The sequence below is a fragment of the Plecotus auritus genome, assembly GCF_963455305.1.
Source record: "Plecotus auritus genome assembly, chromosome: 2".
Taxonomy (NCBI): Eukaryota; Metazoa; Chordata; class Mammalia; order Chiroptera; family Vespertilionidae; genus Plecotus; species Plecotus auritus.
In genome coordinates this window covers 9,388,728-9,414,567 of record NC_137771.1, presented here as the reverse complement: position 1 = coordinate 9,414,567, position 25,840 = coordinate 9,388,728, and the positions used below count along the sequence as shown (strand labels likewise).

At 52.3% G+C, this 25,840-nt stretch overlaps 1 protein-coding gene across 3 annotated transcripts in view; it reads left to right on the top strand.

Annotated features, from left to right (window-relative positions):
* Positions 1–24,081, top strand: part of ZBTB17 (zinc finger and BTB domain containing 17) — a 30,428-nt gene extending 6,347 nt beyond the window's left edge. The window contains exons 2-16 of one of the 3 annotated variants that reach the window (XR_013960010.1): positions 17,562–17,768; positions 18,228–18,344; positions 18,811–18,999; positions 19,658–19,795; positions 20,087–20,212; positions 20,785–21,020; positions 21,107–21,249; positions 21,335–21,635; positions 22,039–22,126; positions 22,216–22,332; positions 22,430–22,550; positions 22,773–22,903; positions 23,202–23,436; positions 23,542–23,631; positions 23,717–24,081. Coding sequence is in view for 2 of the 3 variants with exons in the window: in XM_080657597.1 (XP_080513723.1) it covers positions 17,562–17,768; positions 18,228–18,344; positions 18,811–18,999; positions 19,658–19,795; positions 20,087–20,212; positions 20,785–21,020; positions 21,107–21,249; positions 21,335–21,635; positions 22,039–22,126; positions 22,216–22,332; positions 22,430–22,550; positions 22,773–22,903; positions 23,227–23,436; positions 23,542–23,631; positions 23,717–24,000 (2,498 nt within the window). In the remaining variant the exon portion in view is untranslated. The remainder of the gene's footprint in view (positions 1–17,561; positions 17,769–18,227; positions 18,345–18,810; positions 19,000–19,657; positions 19,796–20,086; positions 20,213–20,784; positions 21,021–21,106; positions 21,250–21,334; positions 21,636–22,038; positions 22,127–22,215; positions 22,333–22,429; positions 22,551–22,772; positions 22,904–23,201; positions 23,437–23,541; positions 23,632–23,716) is intronic. The other 2 variants (XM_080657597.1, XM_080657598.1) reach the window with 2 other exon arrangements.
* The last annotated feature ends 1,759 nt before the right edge of the window (positions 24,082–25,840 follow it).

Genomic DNA, 25,840 nt, shown 5'->3' with positions numbered 1-25,840 from the left:
GCATATAGTTGTATTTCTTTTTCATTGATGAATTGTGTTCCATTGTATGAGAACTTAGCGATCTTTCTGTTGCTAGTGGACATTTGATTTGTTTCCAATGTTTTGCTGAGACAAACAGTGCTGCCAACGTTTGTGGGACACACAGGCACAGCCTGTCCAGGATACACCCCCAGGTGTGGGACTGAGTCACAGGGCGTGCGCATTTTCATTTTGACCAAACGATACCAAGTTGTTTCCAAAGTGGTCTCCCCAGTGTACACTTACTGACAATTCAGTTTGCTTCACATCCCCCCAGCAATGGTGTTACCAGACTTTGCAGGGAGGTTGCCATAGGAGCTGTTCCAGTTATTTACCTCATGCCCCTGTTGGTGGTCATGCCACGCGCCTCTGCCCTCTGGAAACAAGGAGTCCATGATTTCTCTTGCCAGCACCCTCTTCCCCCCGTCCCCCCACCGAGTGCTTAGTGCTTAGTATGTAGAGCTTATTAGCAAGGCTGGGTTTGCTCTGGGCACAGTCCTTTACCAGGATGCACAGTTTCCTTACAGCTGGTGAAATGCCCTATCAGAGTGGGAAATCACAGCATATGCTCCATGGCTCTCTGACCAGTTACTCACTTCAAAACATTAATTTTTACCCAGCCAGTGAGTGCATTAAACATTTGCTTCAGTATTGGCAGGCTGCCGTCCAGAGAGTACCGTTTTCTGCTCCTGCTCACTGGGACGTGTCCTGGCCACAGTGGAAACTGGCCGTCTTTCTACTTTTTGTCAGTCTGATACTGGAAGTGGTACCTTGTGCTTATTTATGTTTATACTAGAGTCCTGGTGCATGAATTCGTGCACCAGTGGCGTCCCTTGGCCTGGCCTGCGGGATTGGGCTGAAACTGGCTCTCCGACATCCCCTGAGGGGTCCCGGATTGCAAGAGGGTGCAGGCCAGGCCGAGGGACCCCACCGGTGCATGATGGGGGCTGGGGAGGGACATAGGAGGTTGGCCAGCTGGGTTGGGACTGTAGGAGGGCTCCAAGGTGTGTCTGGCCCATCTAGCTCAGTCTCGATTGGGCCAGACCCCAGCAGCAATAACCTACCGGTCGGAGTGTCTGCCTCCTGGTGGTCAGTGCACATCATAGCGAGCGGTTGAGTGGCCTTAGCATATCATGTTTTAATTGGTTGAATGACCGGATGGCCAGACACTTAGCATATTAGGCTTTTATTATAAAGGATTTCTCTATTAGTGAGGTTGAATGAGAGAGAGAGAGAGAAACACTGATTTGTAGTTCTTATTTATGCATTCTTTGGTTGATTCTTGCATGTGCCCTGGCAGGGGATTGAACTCGCAACCTTGGCATATTGGTATAATGCTCTAACCAACTAAGCTACCCACCCAGCCAGGGGAAACATCTTTATTTTTCTGTATAGAGTATATCCACTTCTTGTATTTTTTTCTTTCTTTTTTTACTTATTGTATTTCTTCTTTCGTGAATTGCTGCTTGTTCATTTCTTTGACTCATTTTTCTGTTGGGAGACTATTGATTAATTTTTATAATAGCTTTGGTAAGATTTTCACTTACCATATAATTCACCCTTTTAAAGTTCATTCATGTTGTAGCATGTATGAACACTTTTTTATTGTCAAATTATATTCTATTGTATGGACATACCACATTTTATTTATTCAGTTGATGGACATTTGGGTTGTTTCCACCTTTCAACTATCTATAAAAGCCTAGGCAACCATTTGACCGGTAGCTCTGATGTGCACTGACCACCAGGGGGCAAATGCTCCGACCAGTAGGTTAGCTTGCTACTGGGGTCCAGTTGATCAGGACTGGGCGAGAGACGGGCCGGACACGCCCTGGAGTCCTCCTGCAGTCCCTCCCCGGCCTCGATCATGCACCGGTAGGGTCCCTCGGCCTGGCCTGTGCCCTCTTGCAATCCGGGACCCCTCGGGGGATGTCGGAGAGCCAGTTTCAGCCCGATCCCTGCAGGCCAGGCCGAGGGACCCCACTGGTGCATAAATCCATGCACCGGGCCTCTAGTTATGAATAATGCTGCTATGAACATTTGTCTACAAGCTTTTGTATATCATACTTTCATTGTTGATGACTTTTTTAAGAGTCTTTTGTATAGCAGGACTAGTAGCTCTTACTTATCATTTGGTTGTAGATATTTCTTCCCAGTTTATATTTGCATTTGGGGCATTGAGAAAATAAGGGTAATAGAAAATGAAACAGAACATTGAGATTTCTGGCCAATCTTTCATACCCCTAAGAATTTAGTTTGTGGACCCTCCCTTCCTCACTACGGCCCTCCTAATCGGCCTTGGGACAGGCCTGCAGAACCTACAGAGCAGTCATGGCGTTGCAAGTGCTGTCCCTGTCTCTGTGTGTCTGTCTCTGTGTCTGTCTCTCTGTGCCTCTGCATCTGCCTCTCTCAGGCTGCCTGCCTTAGGACCAGGAAGGAACCAGGCAGCACATGGGGCCGTTTCTAAGTTTCTCTTGAAGCTAAGCTTGTACTTCACAGTGGCTGGCTGAAAAACCGCCAAGGATGCAGAAGGTCCATGCAAAAGCTCCTCCAGCTGGTGGAGGGGATTTGAAGGCCAGGAGGTCGGCAGCACTGCTTCTTCGAGACGAGCTGGGGCTCAGGCCTCCTAATCCCAGGGCTGCTGGCCAAAGCTGTCTTCTAGAGCAGCACTCAGGCCTGGGCTCAGGAGCCCAAAAGTTTTTATTTTACTTATTTATTTAATACTAGAGGCCCGGTGCATGAATTTGTGCACAGGTGGGGTCTGGCCAGTCTGCCCTGATTGGGGGGGAGGGGCGCGATTGGGCAGGGCCAGCCAGGGGGAGGGGAAGTGGGAGGTTGGCCAGCTGGCCCTATTCCCCATCCTGGTGTGCTGGCTAATTGGGGGTGGGGCTGGCCGGGAGGAGGGGCCCTGGGTGGTTGGTGGGCCGGCCCCACCACCTGGTCAAACAACTCCTGGTTCAGAGGACAATTTACATATTACCCTTTTATTATATAGGATATTTTTCTTGATTTCAGAGAGGAAGGGAGAGGGATAGAAACATCAATGATGAGAGAATCATTAATTGGCTGCCTCCTGCACATGCCCTACTGGGGATCGAACCTGGCATATGCCCCTGACCGGAATTGAACCTGAGACCCTTTAGTTCACTGAGGCTCTGTCCACTGAGGCAGACCAGCCATGGCGAGCCTGACAGTTTTTAAGAACCAGTGGGAACTGAGACATGTGTTCTTGACCATGCTTTATCCAGGGCCTAATGGAAGCTTTTGAGATCCCCCAAAATATTCCTCTAAAATATCCTCTTGCTCATTTTGTCTTTCCCTGTCAAGTTTTATAAAATATTGCCCCGCTGATGTGGCTCAGTGGATTGAGAGTCATCCCAGACTAAGAGGTACCAGGTTCGATTCTTGGTCAGGGCCCAGGCCCAGGTTGCGGGCTCAATCCCCCGTAGGGGGTGTGTAGGAGGCAGCCAATCGATGTGCCTCTTTCATCAATGTGTCTCTTTCACCGATGTTTCTATCTCCCTCTCCCTTCCTCTCTAAGAATCAATAAAAACATTTTTAAAAAAATATTAACTTTAGTTTAATTCTTTCTAGAATAGTAAATATATAACCTGGTGTTGGCTTATGTAGTTTACATATATTCTTATATATTCATAGTTGATGTTCATGTCGAACATAGTTCATGTTCCTACTTGGAAATCTTAAGGTTTTCAATATAGGGAAAGTTTTAAATGAAAAAATAATTTGCTAAAAGCTAGATAAATATCTCATTTTTATTGTCTCACACAGTATCTATTATACTTAAAGGGCATGCATTTGTAATCTAGCAGTCTTGTTAATTAAATCATTTACTCAGCAGTTATTAGATCTTAATACTAGAAGGGCCCCAGCAGTCACTAATCCTCATGAGGAAACACGCAGAGAAGTCACGGGAAAAGCATGTGCTGCACTGAATCCAAATGCAGCCACCTCCAGACAGCTGGTCTTCACGGACCTTTTCATTTGGCGTGGATCAGGCAGTAACTAACTCTTCCTTCGTTCTCCTGGCTCCTTCACAATCTCTGTGTTCTTGGTAGGAAGAAGGTGGCTCTTGCCGTCAAGTATGAGCACCTACCTCTGCCCTGTACTCGTACAGCTGTGGTTGAGTGGAGTAAGCATTGCAGTTTGCAGGGCCTTTCCTGGTCTTCTTTCAGGTGGAAAGCTTTTCTGTGATGGGTGCTTGGGTGATTGATGAGATTTTTGCATCTATTTTCAGAAGATAGGGCGAGGATTAGAGAACTCTGTTCCCCCTTTCTTCACCAACTTACCCATATTGCTGGCACGGGTTAATATGTAGTAGTAATGGTGAAGGCCAACAGCAACTTTATGGCGTGGAAACTTATTACCAGCCCCGTTTTACAGAAGGGACATCGAGGTGCTGAGGTTTAAGTACTTGTGCCCAAAGTACTTCACTAGCTTGGCTCCATTCCCAGACAGGAGTTTTAACTGGGCCCCGGGGAGCCAGTAAACTCCCTGAAGTCGCCTGCAGAGCTGCTGGGTGACTCCCCGGGAGGTGTTCAGCTTCGCCCCAGGTCTGAGGCTCTCTCTGAAGAAGGCTACCAGCTGCTCTTCCAGGGGACTTTCAGTTTTGTCCCCTTAAGGAATTTTTGCTCATAAAGTTTTCCCAAGTGACACATTCTTTTTGGAAATTACCATCATTTTCCATTTCCCTTGTGAGTTTTTCTTTCCTGTTGAGAAGTGCTTAGTCACCAAGTCTTGTGGAAAATGTCTTAAAGGTTTTATGGTAAATAGAAACAAAGGTGTTCTGACTTTGTGGACATTTTCTTCCTTTTTTTCCTGTTTTAATTTTTAGTAGGTAATATTACAAATGGTAAGACAAAAAATACAGAAAGGAGCCGGCCGGTGTGGCTCAGTGCATTGAGGGTCATCCTATGCACCAGGAGGAAGGTCTCTGATTCGATTCCTGGGCAGGGCACGGGCCCAGATTGCGGGGTCCATCCCCAGAAGGATGCGTGCAGAGGGCAGCCAATCGATGTTTCTCTCTCATCGATGTTTCTGTCTTTCCCTCTCCCTTCCTCTCTCCTCCCCCCAAAAATAAATAAAAAAACATATATATTAAAAGACACATATATATTGACATATATATGCGCGCGCGCACACACACACACACACACACACACACACAGAAAGGATATACAGTGAAAAGTGTACGTTCTTTCCCCCTTCCCCTCCCCCAAGGGAGTCCCCTAGCAGTGTCTTGTACATTCCTCCAGAGACATGAGAGAAAGAGGAATTCCCAGCCTGGGTTTATGGTTTTGTCTTTTTTTTTTTTTTTGGTTTATGGTTTTGGACAAACAACATAGTCCAGCTTCCCTTAGGAGGGTCAGGTACTGAGTGTTAAGGGACTTTGAGCCACTCGGAGAAGAGGTACCTGAAACTTTCAGAGGATGTTAGAATATTTAGTGGGAGGGCCGCTTGCACAGGCTGCTCAGAAAGATCCATGTGTGTTGGATTCTGGGCACCAACTAACCCTCCCAGGGCCAGCAAGGGGTGACAGTGTCCCCTTTTTCACATCCCGAGGGTCCAGTGCTGTGGGACCTCCTAACATATTTGTCTGCTTCTGAGCTCCCCCTTTCAGTCTGTTCGAGGGACCTTCAGAAACGTGAGCCTAACCATGGCCCCGCTGAGGATAAACGCTAAGGCCCGGTGTGGTGGGCGGGGCCCTGCCTGGCCCCTCTGCAGTGCTCATCAGAGGGGAGCGAGAGTCTCGGCCTTTCTCCCCTGGCCTTTTTCCCAGTGGAGCTGCCGGTCCCCAGCAGGGCACCTGCACCAGGTAGTGCTCTGCACTTGACTTTGAAGTACGTGTTCGCTACACCGCCCCTCAGCCCACCGCATACAAAGGTTAGATCACCAGATCTGTTCCTGTTTAATTCGAGTGGGCAGTTCTTCCTGGGCTTTCTGCCTGAAGTTGCACAGTGGCAAAGGCCTGACAGCAGTCGCGCGAAGCCTGGTGGGAACAGGTCCGTGTGCTTTTTTGTCACGTTGGACCAGGCTGGGGCTCCTCTGGTCTCCACTGACTGACTTCCCAAGGCTTTGACCGGCTGCCTGTTGGAGAGGCGCCGTGCGCTTTGCCGGTGAAGGGAGCTCACTTGGGGCAACCTGCTTTGTCCTGTTCTCATGACTTCATATTTTCCCTTTCTGTTTAACCAGGAATCAGTTAGTGACTTGTGTTAGAGAACTAATATCTAATTCCATTTTTGCCAATATTTGTGCAATGCTTCCTGTTATTTATCTTCTTAATCCGCACAGTCATTGTTTATATGGTGGTTTCCCTGTTTAATGGGTGAGCAGTCTAAATCCCAGAGAAGCTTGCATGAGGCCACCCCAGTAAGGTGGGAGCCAGGGTTCAAATCATGTTCTTTGAATCTGAGTCCATTGGTCTTGCCTCTTCTTTATCCCGTATTCACTCCTGTGGAGACCCCATCCCATCTGTGGCCTTGATCCCCAGTTCTGCTGCAGGCATCTCAGCTGGGATAGGCCAAAGCTTCCCCCCACTAATCTGCCCTGCCATCATTCCTCACCTCCATAAACATAAACGGCACCACCTCTCGACCTGTTTTTCAGGCAAGAGATGTTGGTGTCATCCTTGACTCCTTTCTTTTTGCCCACAGCCCACACTTTGATCACTAGTGATGGCTCTGCAGAACACTCCGCGTCTGACGCCCTTCCCACTCCCGCCTTGGAGGCACCTCCATCTCTCCCTTCTCTGCTGGTGCCCCCGGGTCCACTCCCACCCCCTCACAATCTCTCTCATGCTCTGCTCTCAACTCCCCTAGGGCGTCCCAGTGCACTTAGGAGAAACTCCAAAGCCTGGCTTACCTCTGAGACCCTAGCGATGTCAGCATTGCCGCTGCCAGCTCGGCCACCCCCATACTCCACGCATGTCCTCCCCCAGAGGCGCGCTGGCCCTTGGCCACGTCACGCTGGCTCTGGGCCTTTGCACTTGCTCTTCCGTGTGTCTGTCCTGATCCCGGGGCTTGTGGCGGCATGGGTCACTCCAGCACTTCGTTCAGGTCTCTCTTACATGTCACCTCAGATAGGTCTTCTTTGAGCCTTCTCCTAAATAGTTCTTCCTACATTTTATTTATTTATTTTTCCATTTCAGTTTACTTTCAATACTATTTTGTATTGGTTTCTAGTGTCCTTTCCTGAATACTAGGTAGCCTCTGCCTCTCTGTCTCCCCGGCTTACTTTAGTTTTCTTCACAGCACTTATTACGTGACATCGAGGATTACGTTGATTTATTACATGTCTTCTCCACCAGGCTCAGAGCTCTAATTCAGTACCTGAGACGAGCACACGCTGAGCACTCACTAATGTTGGTGAAGTTCATTAGCCTCTTCTCTGCCTGCTTCCTGATTTATGGGCAGGAGACCCCCAGAGGGGAATGCAGTAATTAGGGTAATTAGGAGTTGTCTGCAGCTGCATCACCACAGGTTTCTGTATATTAGGGGAGACTTCTCATTCATGTACAGAGTTGTTTCTCAAGTAAATATAGATGCTATTGTGATGGATAGAATGAAGTTCATTTTCCATAGTGGTCTTCATCTATTATTTTTTCAGTTAATAAGCACCAAAAGTACAATTATTTTGTAAGGGTCCACAGAATATTTTGACCTTGAGTTAATCATATTCAATAAGGCCAGGAATCATCACTCTGTACCAGGCTTGTTCCCCAACTTCATTTGTGACCGTTTGAGAGCAAGGTCCTGGAGTGGGTGCCTTGAGCAGCTGTAAGGAAGAAGGAATGAGTAGACCCACCAGGCAGTGAGTCTGTTAAGCTTGGCAGGACTTAATACTAGGTGTACCAGTTAATAATGCGGATTTTTTCAATAGATGAGTTACACAATATGTTCATATATATGCGATTTGATATGTATACAATTTTGTTGTATTGACAGCAAGCTTCAAAACTTCATATGTCAAATTTTCTGAAGGTGTTAACATCACAGATATTTTTACGCTTAAAAATGTGAAATTTCGTGCCAAAAAAGAGCATTTGCGGGAAGTTTTAATTCATTATTTTGAAGAAAAAGTTATCATATACTTCAGGAAGCTTATGGTAAACATGCTCCATCTCAAAATACTTGTGAACGCTGGCTTAAATGCTTTAAAAGTGACAATTTCAATGTGAAAGATAAAAAAACGTCCAGATCAACCAAAAAAAGTTTGAAGACCAACAATTACAAGCATTATTGGATGAAGATGCATGTCAAACTCAAAAACAACTTGCAGGAAGATTAAACGTTGCTCAGCAAACAATTTCTGATCGTTTACAAGCAATGGGAAAGATTTTAAAGGAAGGAAAATGGGTGCCACATCAACTGAACGAAAGACAAATGGAAAACCAAAGTCATCAGTAAAACATTGCTTCAGCGGCATGAAAGAAAGTCTTTTTTGCATCGAATTGTGACTGGCGATGAAAAGTGGATTTATTTTGAGAATCCCAAATGCACAAAATCATGGGTTGATCCAGGTCAACCATCAACATTGACTGCAAGACCAAATCGCTTTGGAAAGAAGACAATGCTCTGCGTTCGGTGGGATCAGGAAGGTGTGGTGTATTATGAGCTTCTAAAACCAGGTGAAACCGTTAATACTGATCGCTACCGACAACAAATAATCATTTGAACCACGCTTTGATCATGAAAGGACCAGAATGTGCCAGAAGACATGGCAAAAGTAATTTTGCCTCATGATGACTCACCATCACACACTTCAAACCAGATAAAGACACGTTAAAAGCTCTTGCCTGGGAAGTATTAACCCACCTGCCGTATTCACCAGACCTTGCTCCTTCGGATTACCACTTGTTCCCATCGGTGGCACACGCACTTTCTGAGCAGCACTTCAAAACGTATGAAGAAGTGGAAAATTGGGTCTCTGGTTTGCTTCAAAACAAGAAAAGTTCTATTGGGACGGTATCCACAAATTACCTGAAAGATGGGGGAAATGTGTAGCTAGCGATGGACATCACTTTGAATAAAGCACTTTTGATGTTTCTCTTGAAATTATCTTGTTTTCTTTGATTACAAAATCCGCATTATTAACCAGTACACCTAGTAGACTCATACCGTGTAATTTCAGGCTCTGTCAGTTTGCCGCCACCGCTCAGAAGTACTGAGATGGGGTTTGGGAGGATGTCGGGAGAATGACCAGACACCACACAAGTCCCACATGTTCTGATTTTGTCTTTTTGATAGCAAGGCCCTTAATTTACCCTGTGTCACACTTCAAGAGCTCACAGAGCAAGTATTGGCATAATGGATTCTAAACTGGCCTGGATGCGCTGGGATGAGGACAGCACCTTCTTCAGGGCCGCCAGCCTTCCCATTCGGCCACGTTCCTAGAGCAGTGGGGTTCATGGGGTCAGGGGCAGGGATGCCCTCTCCCTCTTCAGAAGTGCAGTTAAATCTCAGGGATAGTGAAAGTTGTATAATTTGAAAAGCAAATTCAGTATCACAATTTAACTTTATATTTAGATATTCTTTTTTTTTTTTCCTTTTTAAAATCTTTTTAGAGGAAGGAAGAGGGTGAGATAGAAACATCAATGATGAGAGAGAATCATCAATCGGCTGTCTCTTGCACCCCTCTCCCCCACTGGGGATGGAGCCCACAACCCAGGCATGTGCCCTGACCAGGAATGGAACCTTGATCTCCTGGGTCATAGGTTGATGGTCAACCACTGAGCCACACCTGTTGGGCTACATATTCTTTTTAGATTAAAAAAAATAATAAAAATAATTTTTTATTACACAAACTTCAGTAATGAAAATACTACCAGATCTTGGCTGGTAAGATTATATAGGTGGTAGCAGTGACTTTCAGTGTGGGGGCTACTGTCCAGTAGAAGATGAAGTCAGAGGCCCTGGCTGGGTAGCTCAATTGGTTAGAGCATCGTCCTGATATGCCAAGGTTATGGGTTCGATCCCCAGTCAGGGCACATACAAAAATCAATCAATGAATGCATAGATAAGTGGAACAACAACTCGATGGTTCTCTCTCAAATAATAAATAAAAATAAAAAACAGATGAAGCCAGAATTTGGGGCTGCTGGGAAGGGCTGAGTCAGGTTTGTGTGTTTAATGTAAAGGGGAAATGGATTTTAAAAGTTTGAGAAACACAAGCCTAATAGAAGAACTATGTTTTCTGGGTGAGGAAGAAAGTGCGAGGAGGGCCGGTCTTGTTGATATTTGCCTCTTGCCACATAGCACTGAAAAGGGGTGGGGTAGGTAGGCTTCTATCTGCAAGGCTGGCCTGCTGTGAACTTCCACTTCCTTGGCCTGAGTTCAGGTGTGCTGAGCTATGCAAGAGTCACCTGTATTTCTAGAAAATCAGGAACTCTGAGCAATGGAAGCCAAATGGTGTCCCATCTCACCTACTTCGGATTACACAAGACCCCTGGACATGCAGTGGCTGTGTCATGTTCAGGCCCCCAGCAGGCGCAGCATGTTCTGGGGGCCAGGGAGTGTTGTTTGTCATGCTCAGGGTCTGCTTGTGGTGGACACAGTCATTCTGCCTTGGAAAATGCCTGCAGTTGAGTGCTTGCTAATAACCTGAAAATAATAACTATTTCATGTTTGACAAGTGCCCATTTGACTCTGAGATGGAGCAGGTCTCTGTGGGCCCACTTAGAGCTCTGGGCAGGCGCTTCAGCCCTCACCAGGGGGCACCCTTGGGGTTTAACAGGACAGTTATTCAATATAAAGTGCTTCCCTGGCAGAGAAAATCGCTCTGATTGATTCTCGCTCGGTGCCCCTCCCTTCACTCTCTCCCGCTCAGAATGTTGGTTGGGCTCTGGGGGTTTTCCAGACTGCATTTAGAAGGAATAATGGGTTATGATTACAACTTCTTAACAAGGTCAAGTCACCAGATAGTTATTGAGTGCATCTGAGGTGCCCAGCATAAAAGGATATTTAGAAACTGTCTGATACGATCTTTGGCCTAAAAAAACCCACGCTAATCTGCATCTGTTTCCTGGTAACAGTAGTTTGTTGAGTGCTTACCACGTGCCAGGCACTGTGTGGGCCCTTTGCATACGGTATCTAATTTAATCCTGTTCCGGATGAGGCAAGCAGTCCCATTGGCCCCATTTTGCCAGAGGACAGACTTTTTTCAGGTTTTTTGTGTGTGCTTTTTTAGGTTTTCATAGGAGTTTATTTGAGCTACACTAACGACATACGCTCAGGATCAAGGTCTCAAATGCTCCCCGAGAGGAGAAGCTTTGCTGGAGCTCACCTGCTAGCATGGTAGGTGGCAGAACCTGGATTCAGGTCCCCCTGGCTGACCTCTGAGGCTCTGTTGCCCCCACGGTACTGATCGGCCTCTCGAATCCCTACCTTGGAAGCAGCAGTGTAGACTTGGCGCCCAGAGTAGCCATGTTCCTAGTTTTTAGGTGACCGGGCTGTGCCATGCATGCCTCCCACCATGTTGCTTGGCATATTGAAGAGACTCCGTAAATGCCATTTCATTGTTTATTGTTACTGGAGGGACTTGGGGTTTGGGTTTTGTTGAATTGAGCAGGGTGGCTTTTATGACCCAAGGAGAAGCCTTTCTTTTGTCAGCAGTGTGTTTATGGATGTCTGGGAACTGAAGAACAAATGAGGTGGCCAGCCCCTCTCCCCCAAACCCCACTCCTCTTGAGCCTGTGTGGCTTGTTTACCTCCACTGAAGCCTGAGGCCCGGGCCTCACCAGCCTGGCAAGAGTGGCGATGAGCGTGTTGGAAACAACCTGTCTGCGTGGTTTGAGTGTGGCACCTGTACTTACTTTTTCTTATTAAAAACTAGAGGCCCAGTGCATGAAAATCGTGCACGTTGGGGGGGGGGTTGTCCCTCATCCCAGCCTGCACCCTCTCCAATCTGGGACAGCCCTCTCACAATCAGGGACTGCTGGCTCCTAACAACTCGCCTGCCTGCCTGCCTGATTACCCCCTAACCACCCCCCTGCCGGCCTGATTGACGCCTAACTGCTCCCCTGCCAGCCCGATTGCCCCCAACTGCCCTCCCCTGCAGGCCTGGTCGCTCCCAACTGCCCTCCCCCACCGGCCATCTTGTGACAGTGTGGGGGCAGCCATCTTGTGATGCGAGGGCGTGAGGGTCAATTTGCATATTGCCTCTTTATTATATAGGATTTAGCCAAATTTTGGAAAAAGGCTCAGTGGTTGAATGTTGACCTATGAACCAGGAGGTCACAGGGCATATGCCTGGGTTGCGGGCTCGTTCCCCAATGTGGGGTGTGCAGGAGGCAGCTGATCAATGATTCTCTGTCATCATTGATGTTTCTATCTCTTTCTCCCTCCCTTCCTCTCTGAAATCAATCAAAATATATTTTAAAAAATGAGCAAAGGAGCCCTAACCGGTTTGGCTCAGTGGATAGAGCGTCGGCCTGCAGACTCAAGGGTCCCAGGTTCGATTCCAGTCAAGGGCATGTACCTTGGTTGCAGGCACATCCCCAGTAGGAGGTGTGCAGGAGGCAGCTGATCGATGTTTCTATCTCATCGATGTTTCTAACTCTCTTTCCCTCTCCCTTCCTCTCTGTAAAAAATCAATAAAATACATATTTTTTAAAAATGAGCAAAAGGATATAAATACACATTTTGGAAAATGTTCCCCTACAAAAGTATATGAAATGTACACATTCAGTTTAAATAATCAATCTAGGTATATCCAAGTAAGGAAATAGAACATTCCCAGTATTTTGGTCGCCCTTCCTCCCATCCAGAGAGAACCATTACCCTGAATTTTTTGTTCCTTGTACCTTTCTCTGTCTAGTTTGCCATTGTGTCAGTTCTCTTGCTGTAAGCAGGCCATCTCTAAGCTTCAGGGCTTAAACCATCGGCAGTTTATTATTTCTCCCAATTTTGTGGGCTGACTGGGCAGTTAACTCTGTGAGATGTGACACATTCACCCGGTAGCTGGGCTGGAAGATCCAAGAAAGCATCTCACCCCGGAGCCTGGGCGCTGTCCGCAGGGGCGCTGCCCGCGGGGCACTGCAGTGCTGCGTCACGTGGCCTCTGCAGTGAGGGTCTCCCCCAGGACCCTCCGCATGTCCCCTCTCTCCACCACAAGGGTCTAGACACCCCTGAAGCAGGGCAGCTGGGTTCCAAGGGAACAAAGCATAATCTTCCAGATGGTACGGGCCAGTCACTGCACCCTGTCGATCAGCGTCGTCACAGGGACACGCAGATTTTATTGGAAGCCCATAGCAGCTGTCGTCGACACCGACAGGGAGGGGAGGCACTGTTGGCTGCCTGCCTTGGAGGCTGGTACCCACGCCATCCATGTCCAGATTGCTTAGTTGTGCCTGTTTGAACCACACTGCAGGGGTCCCAGGTCCCTCACTTCTTTCCTAAATGAATCCCTTGTGAGGCGGGCCCAGGCCATGTGTCCAGCCAGGCTGAGGGTCATCAGGAGAGCAGTCCAGCTCTGACACTGCGGTCTGGCCCATTAATCCAGGGCAACAACCGAGCGCCTGGCGCTGTCACGGGGAAGGTGCCGGGTTGCAGCCAGGAGTCTGTTGGAAGGTCAGGCCTGTCTCGTGTGCCAGTTTGGCGCTTTAATTTTTGGCACGTGGCACGAGGACTTGGGGTTCAGTGGGCTGTGCAGTGTTGTTCCGTTTCTTTCTGTAGTTCTGAGTTTTTAGGGTCTCACGTCGAAGTAACTTTAAGGCTCCCATTTATCATCCTTTAGGCAAGATGAAGTAAGGAGGGAGGGACCCCTCACTTATGCTTGGGTGATGGACTGGTGCAAACAGCACTTTGGTCGTGAGAAGCTGATCTCATGACAGAGTTTCAAATCTCCCAGACAGTGTGCAGGCAGACCAGGCAGTTCGCACCTCCCTGCCTGAGGCACCACATGTCCCACTGGGTAGCCCGGGCGGGTGCATCATTTTCCTGGACCCCTCCTCTAAGCGTGGCCAGAACCTGGTGGATTCCTGTGGCCGTGAAGGAGGAAACAGGAGACAGTTGGAGTCTCCTTTGCAGTGGCCATTCCCAAGCATTTCACAGAGGTTGGAGGGGGGCACTGCCTAATTCTAGCTCAGCCCTCTGAGAGAGGACCAAGCCAGCTGACCCCTCACCTGCTCAGCACAGCGTCCTGGGGAGAGAGGGGCTGTCTGAGCTTTGTAGCCCGCGGCCAGCTGGTGCAGTGTGAGCTAGAAGGCAGCCCGGGGCCTCTGAGCTCCACCTGCCCCTGCCTGGGCGCAGTCATCGAATCTACAACATCGAATCCACGACTTCACTGGCAGCATTTCTGTGGGGGACACCATTGGGAGCTTGGCAAACCCCTGCGGCTGCACTCACACCCCCTGGGGGCTGATCACAGGATCGGGCTCCTGAGCATACATGTAAGTGCAGCTTAACTATGTGCAGGCTCAGCCTTTTTCTTTTTCCCCCTCCTTCCCCTTCGCTTCTCCCTCCTTCCCTTTATCCTCTCCCCGTTTTCTCTTTCTTTTTCTTTCTTAGATTTGTCAGAACAGATGCTCTTAGGAGTATTTCTCTGTTGGAACAGCTTTGCAGGCTGCCTCAGGAATTCAGGGGCTCTGGTTTTCTCCTACGACACCCACACTTGGGGAGCGGCCAGTTGTGGGCAGGCATCTCGCTTCGGAAGAGTGTGGTTGGCATTGGGTGGCGAACATTACTCATGGCACACAGCTGCTCTCCTCTGTGTGGGGGCGGGTGGGGAACTAGAGGTGCTGGGCCACCATCCACCCCGTCCCAGGGACCTTCACCTTCCTGCAAGGCCTCTGAAAATGAGAGCACCCCTCCCTACACCCACCCCCACCCCCACCCCCCGCTGCTCACTATGTCCAGCCCCAGAGGAGCTGGGCTTTGCCGCCCTTCCCTGGAAGCTCTGCAGTAGGTGGCAGCATCCAGGCTCGTCGCAGGTAAGGCCAACCAGTCACCTGACCTGTGGGCCAGCAGGCCCCTTTCACCCTGTTGGTCAGGAGTTTTTCTCACGTTTATCTTCCCAGCAATCAGGTCCCTTTCTGGCTGGAGGGTTCCGTTTTCTGCAGGCTCCTGCAAGGGCCGGGAACAACTCTGTACTTCGAGGGGGTCCAGCTGCTGCTCCCTGGTCGTTTCTGAGCCTGGGAGATACTTCCTCCCAGCTCAGTTTTTGGGCTGGCTCTTGGTGAAGGTGAGGGAGTCAGACCCACCGCCAGGAGGGAAGGGTTTGGACCTGTCTCGCAGGGGCTCGTTCTGAAGCTGGTGGAGGATTTGGCCCTTTGTGGGCCTACTGGTTCCTCCCTTTCTGCACTTGGGAGGTATTTCACCTGGGGCTCCCGCGGACACGGAGTGTGACTGGTGACTGGGATTCGGGCTGCCCACGCACACATGCACACGCCTGTTTGCTCGTGTGGCTTTTTCCACAGCAGAGAAGACAGCTCTGGGACGACCTGGCCCAGGCTCTCCTTGCCACCTGCCTTTGGTCCATCAACACTGCCCGGCGTGCACTCCCTTCCGATCCCAGGCCTGCCTGGGTGTTTAACCCTGGGCTGAACGTCAGTTCTTTTCCAGTCACCTCTCTGTTGGAGCTTTTCCCAGCTCAGGAACACAGCAGCCAGAGGAACACTTACAGTCCTCAGGTCACAAGTGGGAGAGGAGGTCCTGGGTCGGTGCGGCCCATGCTGCTGGGGCTGGTTTGGCTCAACAGCCGGCTCTTCAGCTCGTACCTCACTTCTTGACTCTGGGCTGGCTTCTGGCTCTTCCCTGCTTACATTTAGGCGCTCTCGTCACAGGCGGTTATGATATCACTGACAGATCCAAGAAGCTGTCCTCTGTCTGTGAGCTTGTAGGTGGAGGCTGGAACCGAAGGACAGCCCTGGGGATGTTGGAGGGAGGGAAAGAGTGTTTCCGGGTCAGCAGCAACTCTGAACTACAGCTCAGAGGCTGGCACCCTGTGACACGGGGCCTGTTGCCAATGCCACGTTCCCCCTTACTGAATGGAGCCCCGCCCACCTGCCAGGTGACTTCCCCCAGCTCAGCAAATACATGGCCCCACTTGTGGAAAGTTTCCAGGCGTCACGGGGTGGGTGGATTTGCTGGTTCAGCCACGGGTGAAAGGCTGGGGGTGTGGCTTTTGTTGTGGCTCATCATAGCCAGACAGCCATACATGGTCACTGCAGCTCCAGGGCTGTGGCCCGGTGACTCACCCCCAAGAGGCTGATGGACCAGGAACAGCCAGAGCTAGTGAAGGGCTGCTGACACCTGGGGGCTGAGAGCCCCAAGTGTTACTGTCACCTGCCCAGAAACAGTCTGGGGCAGCTCTGCGTAGACTGGCCTCCGAGAAGGTCCCAGAAGAGCCGGAAGAGAAGCCGCTGCCACTTGTCAGATTCCGGGCCTGGCCCTGTCGCTCCTCTGTAATGAGGTCCTAGGAGTGGGCATTGACTTTGGTGTCTAATTGGTCCTTTCTAGGAGGAGGACCTGCTTATTTTCCCTAGAAAATGCTGATCTTGAAACTGACCGGTGTGGTGTTTAGGGAGAGGAGAGCAAGTTTAGATACTAATTTAGTCATGGCTGCTGCAGTGCAGGCTCACTTGGCACCAGGCCATGGAATTGCTCTGAGCGTTTTTACTGGAGACACTTGTGGGATTTCCAGGCATTAAGTGAGGCCTTTGACAGAGAAACTGCAGCCAGACCAGCAGCTCTTGGGGTTAGGGTCAGAGTTTATTCTCTCCAGGGACAGCCTGGGGAGGTTTCTGGAGGCAGAGGACTGTCCAGCTTTCTGTGGTTTCCTGAGCCTGTGAATGAATGAGAGAGACAGAGGGAGCGGCCCAGAGGGACCTGGCAGAGCCCTGTGGGTGCAGCAGGAAAGGGGCCGATTCCTGAGAGCCTGGGTGATGAAACGTCTGCCTTCCCACACGTTCACCTTGCATGACAGACAGAAAGCTTAGCAGGCGTCCTCAAACTACGGCCCGCTGGGTGCTGCTGCCTGTCCTGCTTAGCAGCCGACTTGTCCCGGGCCCGCAGTGCGCATAGGAATTTGTTCATAGTTTTTTTTTTAAACTATAGTCCGGCCCTCCGGACAATGAACTGGCCCCCTGTTTAAAAAGTTTGAGGACCCCTGGCTTAGAGCAGTCGAACGGTTTTCATAGAGCCAGGTGTACCCACTTGAAACATCTGCCCTTTCTTCTACGATTTGTAAAAAATGTTAAACTGACCCTGTCTTTGTTTTGCAATGCTGACAGTGTTTTGTGTGTGTCTTTTTACTTTTTAAAAAGTCGTTACCTGGCAAGACACAATGTGGCTATTTCTTGTTGGTCCCTTGATACTTTTTGGGTTTGGAAACTTTCCTGCCAGTAAACCCAGGAATCCAGGAGCCCCGGGTAGTCTGGGCTTGCAGAGGCTGTCTGGAGTTGTTTGCCCTTCATGGACTTGTTTAAATTCTCCGTCTCCCACATTTCTCACCTGGGAGTTTCGGGCCGTGCTGAGGCTGCTTGGCAGCCTCTGTCCACACTGACATGAAGGCCCTTTGCCTCTCCCCAGCCATGGATTTCCCTCAGCACAGCCAGCACGTCTTGGAGCAGCTGAACCAGCAGCGGCAGCAGGGGCTTTTGTGTGACTGCACTTTTGTGGTGGACGGTGTTGATTTTAAGGCCCATAAAGCAGTGCTGGCCGCCTGCAGCGAGTACTTCAAGATGCTCTTCGTGGACCAGAAGGATGTGGTGCAACTGGACATCAGTAACGCAGCAGGTACCCTGTTGGGTCTAGGGGCAAGTTTGTTGAGGGCCAGAAGCTCTGGCTGACCCTGTGCCCTCCTAACACAGTCCCTGCCCTCCTGGGAGCAATACCTTCAGGGTGTGGGGTGCACCAGGCCTCCCATACAGGACCCATGAGTGTGTGGGGACCAAGTTTCTACCACATTTTGGGGGCCTGTTTAGACTGGGAGCAGGTGGTGAGGGGAGAACTGGCAGGAAGGGCTCACCATGAGCTCCAGGCTGGAGTGAACACAGACAACAGGTGGGCTCTGAGTCCTGAACCCCCTATTTCAGTGCTAACCATGAGGAAGATGGGCAAGGGTTGGGGCTGGGGCAGGGGATCAGGAAGGCCTTGGGATTGAAGAAGGAACTGGTCAGATTTGGTCTCCCAACTCAGCATGGCATGATGTGCTATGAGAAGGTCAGGGCAAGGTCATGTTCCCCCATTTTATAGATGCGGAAACTGAGACCCAAAGAGGTCAGGTGACTGGCCTGGAGGTCAGCGAGAGAGTTTGTGGCAGAGCGCCGATGAAAGTCATTACTATCACTTTGGTTGGATTGCCTTCTGGCGGTGAGGAGTAGCGGCTGGGTAGAGTGTGTCCAGGGTGGGCATTTACACCGTCTGTCCTTCATGCAGGGCAGGTGTTCACACCTTCTATCTTCTGTGCAGAGCAGGCGTTCACACCTTCTGTCTTCTGTGCAAGGCAGGTGTTCACACCCTCTGTCCTCCATTGAATCCTCTGTGCAGGCTGGGCTTTCCCACCCTCTGTCCTCCGTGTAGGGCGAGTAGTCACACCTCTGTTTTCTGTGTAGGGTGGGCGTTCACACCCTCTGCCCTCTGTGGTTGTACCTCCATTCGGAGGCTGTTATCTGGGCTGAGACTCCCCCAGTTGCTTGCCTCTCTGCCAGCACAGGAGATGGGGAGAGGACGGCCTGTCACCTTGCTCTTTACAAATCCCTGGATCCTGCCGCCGAGTGGCACCTGCTGGTGCCAGGCCTGGAGGCGGGTCTGTGATGGCTGTCTGTGTCCTTGGCAGGCCTGGGGCAGGTACTGGAGTTTATTTACACGGCCAAGCTCAGCCTGAGCTCTGAGAATGTGGACGATGTGCTGGCCGTGGCCAGCTTCCTGCAGATGCAGGACATCATCACGGCCTGCCATGCCCTCAAGTCACTCGCCGAGCCGGCCACCAGCCCTGGGGAGAATACGGAGGCCTTGGCCATGGAAGGTAAGATTATTGGCAGGCTCTCCTGAGCAGGTGGCTTTTGATGGGGGCTCTGCCTCTGCGTCACCTCTCTGGGTCTCAGTTTCCTCTTCTGGCCTTGCCTGTGTTGTGGGGTGCTAGTGAGGTTTAGCTGCAATAGTCTGAGAAAGGCCTCTCGGAGGTGCCCTTTCCCTACCATGTCCCCCCTTTCTCCAGCTTCCCTTGTGCTTTGCTGCTGAGAACTGGCGGTGGGCCTGGTTCAAGGCCGCACACGTGGCGCGTTCCTCCTGCACGCTCCTCTCGGTGCCCTTCCTCTGTTCCCCTCACTGTCTCAGAAAAGCTCCCGACACCTGGTGTGGGCCAGGTTCCTTGTGAAACACTTTCAGAGAACCTGCTCCTCTCCTTCTGAGCACTGACTCTGGCAGCATTGATATTTCACCTGTGAGGTCTGTGTCCCGGCCGGTCTGTGAGCCCCAGAAGCAGCAGCTATGGTTGGTATGTCCAGGCCTGCCGGCAGCCAGGTGCACAGTAGGTGCCTTGTGCATAATTTGTTGAATGAAGAAACCACTACTTAGATGTACCTCCAGGGAGGATCCAGAAGAGCTGGCGAGTTCTGGGAACCCTCACCTCTCCAAGGTGGCACTTGATGGGAAACAGCAGGTCTATCTGGTTCCATCTCCAGGAGGGGACAGGAGAGCCAAAGAGAAGGCTGTGGCCACCACGCTGAGTGAGCTGAACCCTGCTGGAGGCAGTCCACCCAGGGGCCCAGGCAGGGAGCCCAAGGAGGAGCGAGGCGGGCAGGCAGAGAGTGCGGCCAGCGGTGAGTTTGACGCTGAAGCCAACTGTTCCACCATCTCCCTGGGCCCCTGTACAGTGAGGAGCTTCCTCAGGAGGCTCCTGGGGCTGGGAGATAGAGTGGCACCCTTGAGCTCAGGTTACCCCGAAGGAACCACTGTTGATCTGGGGTGTCTGATCCAGCTAGAGCAGAGGCCAAACAGCCTGAGCTTGGATGTGCTGGCCCCACCCTTGAGCCACAGCCACTACAGGGGCCTGGTCCAGGGGAGCCATTTGGTCCCTGGATAGAGTCTCAGCCCAGCCTCCCCACCCCCAGGTGCAGAGCAGACGGAGAAGGCCGATGCCCCCCGGGAGCCACCACCAGTAGAGCCCAAGCCCGACCCCACTGGTGGCATGGCGGCTGCTGAGGCCGAGGCCGCCTTGTCGGAGAGCTCAGAGCAAGGTACCGCCACCCAGCCAGGCCCGCCTTCACTCGCACGCCTCCCTCTTACGCAGTTCCCCCTGGTCCCTCTCCTCCTCCTATAGCTGATCCCACTCGGAGCCACCCACTCACTTCAGCTTTGGGGCGACACCTTTTCTCATTCTTGAATTTGGACATCAATCTCTTGGTTGTGTTACCTGGCTGTGCTTCCTGCTGGCACAGAAGCATTGCTGACACCCAGGGCCGAGCACCAAGGGGAGCCTTATACCCACACCCCACAACCCCCAGTGCTTGTTGGCTGACAATGCCCTTGCTGCCCTGCAGCCCACCAGGGTGCCCATGCCCTGAGGCTGCCTCCATCCTCCAGCCAATGTCCCGGTCAGCAGCTCCCCTGGCACTGCCTTGGCCAGGGCTGGGACCATTTATTGGTGGTGCCCAGACATTAGCAGGCTGTGCCAGGTGCCCATGCAGAGAGAGGGGCCTGTGGTCCGATGTCAGGTCAGCCTCCTGGCATTTGTCTAACTCTGAGGTCATGTCCCTTTGGGAGCGCCTCTGCCTCCCTGGCCCCTCAGTTCCTGCCCTTCTCACCTCAGAAATGCAGGTGGAGCCAGCCAGGAAAGGAGAAGAGGGAGAGGAGGACGCCATGCCTTCTGGGGTCAAGGAAGAAGGGCCGCAGCTGGACAAGGGGGATGCCCCCGAGGAGAGTGAGGAGTCGGCCAGCACGGACTCGGGCCAGGAGCTGGGTGCAGAGGCCCGGGGCCTGCGCCCAAGCACCTATGGCGACCGTACCGAGTCCAAGGCCTATGGCTCTATCATCCACAAATGCGAGGTGCGGCCACAGGTGGCACCACCCGCCCTGCCCAGCCCCATCCTCCACCCAGCACCCCCCTCACACCCGATTCCCGCGCCCTGCAGGACTGTGGGAAGGAGTTCACACACACGGGGAACTTCAAGCGGCACATCCGCATCCACACAGGCGAGAAGCCCTTCTCGTGCCGCGAGTGCAGCAAGGCCTTCTCTGATCCAGCCGCCTGCAAGGCCCACGAGAAGACGCACAGGTGCAGTGCCCGGCCTGCTGCTTGTCCCCGCTGGCTCAGCCCTGCTAGGACCCCAGCGACCCCTCCTCTCCCTTCTGACCACCAGCCCGCTGAAGCCCTATGGCTGCGAGGAGTGCGGCAAGAGCTACCGGCTCATCAGCCTGCTGAACCTGCACAAGAAGCGGCACTCGGGCGAGGCGCGCTACCGCTGCGAGGACTGCGGCAAGCTCTTCACCACGTCCGGCAACCTCAAGCGGCACCAGCTGGTGCACAGCGGCGAGAAGCCCTACCAGTGCGACTACTGTGGCCGCTCCTTCTCCGACCCCACCTCCAAGATGCGCCACCTGGAGACTCACGACACTGACAAGGAGCACAAGTGCCCTCATTGTGACAAGAAGTTCAACCAGGTGTGTGTGCACCCCCTGGGGCGCCTCCGCCCTGCACACTGACGGGCGGAGGGGCCCCTGGGCTGAGGGAGCTCCCGCCTCGGGCTGGGGCCCTCGAAGACACAGGCTTAGTGGGAAAAGTAGGTGCTGAGTAGAGCACGACACTCCCCAGGACAGAGCTCTGCCGGGGAAAGTGAGAAGGCGGGTGAAGTCAGGATGGGGTTCAGACCAGAAAGAAGTGGAGTGGGCATGGCTTCCCTCTCACTGCTAGGATCTGGGACATTCCATTGGCCTTGAGCAAAGATGGAGCCATCCACCGGCTCCTGGGAGGACCCAGAATCAGTTGTTCCCTGGCGGAGGGGCTGCAGGTGGGGCCCAAGGCCACGTTGTGTGAGGTGGCCTTTCTGACCCCTGCCTGGCACAGGTGGGGAATCTGAAGGCCCACCTAAAGATCCACATCGCAGACGGGCCCCTCAAGTGCCGAGAGTGTGGGAAGCAGTTCACCACCTCAGGTAGGGCCAGGCTGCCTGGCTGCCCCACACCCTCCACGCCTCGGCCACCTCCTGATGCCTCACGCCAGGCCCTCTGTCCATCTCCACAGGGAACCTAAAGCGGCACCTTCGGATCCATAGCGGGGAGAAACCCTACGTGTGCAACCACTGCCAGCGGCAGTTCGCTGACCCCGGCGCTCTGCAGCGGCACGTCCGCATCCACACGGGTGGGTGAGCAAGCCCAGCGGTGGGAGCCTGGGAGCTGGGGAGGGCACACAGGAATGAGGAGAAGTTGGCGCTAACATCTTTGCTGCCCATCCCCAGGCGAGAAGCCATGCCAGTGCGTGATGTGCGGCAAAGCCTTCACCCAGGCCAGCTCCCTCATCGCCCACGTGCGCCAGCACACTGGGGAGAAGCCCTACGTCTGCGAGCGCTGCGGCAAGAGGTCCTGCCCCACCCGTGCCCAGGGTGCTTTGGGGTCCCCACACTTTGCAGGGCGAAGGGGTTCAGGAAACACACTAGGGCTCAGTTGCGAACTGAGCTGGCTCCTGCCCGAGCCCAGTCCAGTGGTCCCCTCCAGTCTAGAAAGAGAGGCAGGAGGCCAGCCCAGCTCCCCTGACCCAGGCTTGGGCAGTTCAGGCCAGCCCCTCCCTCTGCGGCCCTGCAGATTTGTCCAGTCCAGCCAGTTGGCCAATCACATTCGCCACCATGACAACATCCGCCCCCACAAGTGCAGCGTGTGCAGCAAGGCCTTCGTGAACGTGGGGGACCTATCCAAGCACATCATCATCCACACTGGTGAGTGTGTGCCCGCCTGCCAGGCCGGCCTGTCCCACGCCCTGATCTTGCTGGGGGGAGGGGTGGGTATCCCCAGATTGCAGCCTGGGTACTGGCACTTGGAACAGGTGGCTTTGAAGGCAGTTCAATTCAAGTGAGGACCCCATTTTCTTAAGAGCTTCTAATCTAGAAGGTGCAGGGGCCACTGGAGGCTCCTGTGCAGCTCTGGTGGCTGCCCCCGAGCACTTCCTACTGGAAAATTCAGGGCTGCTGGGGAAGCTGGAGGCCACTGAGGTCCTCCCCCCTCCCCCAATGGCAGGAGAGAACCTTGCCTCCCCCCCCAGGAGAGAAGCCTTACCTCTGTGACAAGTGCGGTCGCGGCTTCAACCGGGTGGACAACCTTCGTTCCCATGTGAAGACTGTGCACCAGGGCAAGGCAGGCATCAAAATCCTGGAGCCAGAGGAGGGTGGTGAGGTCAGCGTAGTCACTGTGGACGACATGGTTACGCTGGCCACCGAGGCACTGGCGGCAACAGCCGTCACTCAGCTCACAGGTGCGGGCTGTGGGCAGCAGAGGGTGGTCACAAGCAGCTTGCCTCTGGGGTGGCAATGGAGGGGCAGGTGCCTCTGGCCTTAGGCCCTGCTGATTCTGCCCACAGTGGTACCAGTGGGGGCTGCAGTGACTGCTGATGAGACGGAAGTGCTTAAAGCCGAGATCAGCAAAGCTGTGAAGCAAGTGCAGGAAGAAGGTGAGTGATAAGGGCTGACCAGGGGTGAAAGCTGGTGGAGCTCCAGGGTCCTTCGCATCCTGACTGTGGCCCCCACCTCCCACAGACCCCAACACCCATATCCTCTATGCCTGTGACTCCTGTGGGGACAAGTTCCTGGATGCCAACAGCCTGGCCCAGCATGTGCGGATCCACACAGCACAGGCACTGGTTATGTTCCAGACAGATGCGGACTTCTACCAGCAGTACGGGTCAGGCAGCACATGGCCGGCCGGGCAGGTGTTGCAGGCTGGGGAACTGGTCTTCCGCCCTCGGGATGGGGCTGATGGCCAGCCTGCTCTGGCAGAGACACCCCACACAGCCCCAGAATGCCCACCGCCTGCTGAGTGAGCAGGCATCCCTCCTCCTGACTGTTTATTTAAGGATGGGTGGCCCCATTCCCTAGAGAGAATAAATTTGATTATTTTCTAATGCTGCCTACAGCTCCGTGGGGGTGGGGTGGGGAGCTGGCAGCTGTGGCTGATGCCCCAAAGGGCTGCTCTACCCAAGAACCAGTCGACACAGACCTGCTTCTTGGGAAAGCCAGGCTGTCCCTTCTGAGGGACAGGGTGCAGGGCTCCATACACCCCATCCCCTCAACCAATCTTCTCTTTGGAGGCTTCTCACCTGTTCACCATGAGGACTCCAACTCTCTTCTCTGCCATGGAGTTGTTGTGACCCTGCTCCCCCTCTGCCTGGGGGTTGGGAGCTGGGCCAGCAGAGGCTGGCCACACTGCTGACCAGGATCCAGGCAACCCAGAGAACCCAGCTCGGGCCATTAAGCCAGAGCAACAAGGTAGGCAGAGAGAACCAGGCCCGACAGGCCATATGCCCGTTTTGTTGGGTTTGGGGAAGCAGAAGGGCTCTACACTGACTTCACAGTAACCTTGGCCTGAGGATCATGGCCAAGCCAGTACCATCTTTTGGGAACATTTACTTGCCTTGAATCAATGGAGTCTCTCCCACCAGGTGAGGGCCTGGAGGGACAATGAGCAGCTAGGAGCTTTGATGGGGAGATGGGAGACACAGCACTGCTTAAACTAAGAGCAGAAGCAGAGGCTGGTGGGGCAGGGGAACGTGAGATGCCGTCTCTGCCCCTTTTCCGTACAATTTTCCCCCAGCAGCCGTAATTCCTTACTCAGAGATAGTAGCTTTTTGCACCAAAAGTATAGGTTTTTGGAGGAGCCCCATGGATATTGCAAGTGAGACCACCAACGCTGCGTTCCGTGTTCCCGTCCCTGCCCAATTCCTCAGCTTGTACTTCCAGCTTCAGGGGAAGCCTGGCCCACCACCCCATCTTCCTGTCAGGAATCCGTTCCACCAGGCTGTGCCACTGCTGCTGCAGGGCTGGCCTGCACCACACCCAGAGGAGGAAGGGTGAAGAGTCAAGACACCAGAGCTTGCTCCAGATGTCTGAGTGTGCATGGGGTGGTTTACCTGTAGTGCCTTCCACATTATCTAAGAACCAACCAGAGCCTTGAAGTATCACAGGTCTTTACAGCACCACAGCATTGAGAAAAGGTCGGTCTGTGACAGATCTGTTTTATACAAGATAAAATGATCCCTGCCGGGGGGGGGGGGGGTTAAGTGGTAGATCGGAAATAGGTCCCCTATACAGACTGAAAGAAAACAAAAGTGGGATGAGGGCTAGCTACTCCCATAAGCCAAGGACATTTACTTGGTCCTCCCACCCAAGTGACAATTACATCCACACTTGACATGTTTTGTATTTTTTAATAAAGTTTGTAATCCAATGGACACACAAAACAAAACTGCGCTGAGAAAAACAGTTTCATAAATTAATAAGTGTTAGGAAGTTGTGGGGAGAGGTCAAGGTCACATAGTAAGAGGGAAGCCAGTCTTTTTGCAGTGTGTGTGTGTGTGTGTGTGTGTGTGTGAGTGGGAGAGAGGGAGAGAGAGAGAGACAGACACACTTTCAGATCGCAGGGGCAGGGCCCGGGCCGTAACGAAGCGCACTTATACAAATGAGTGACAATACAAAGTCTGAGTATGAAAATAAGATTTTCTCTTAAAACACATTTTTGGCACAGATTAAAAAAAATGTATGTCAGGGGGATTTGATTTTTTAAGTCAGTATTATATATATTTATATATATTATATATTTATATATACACATCCCAAGTTCTGCATATCCCACCGACAGAAAATCCTTCGGTTTGCTCTTTTTTT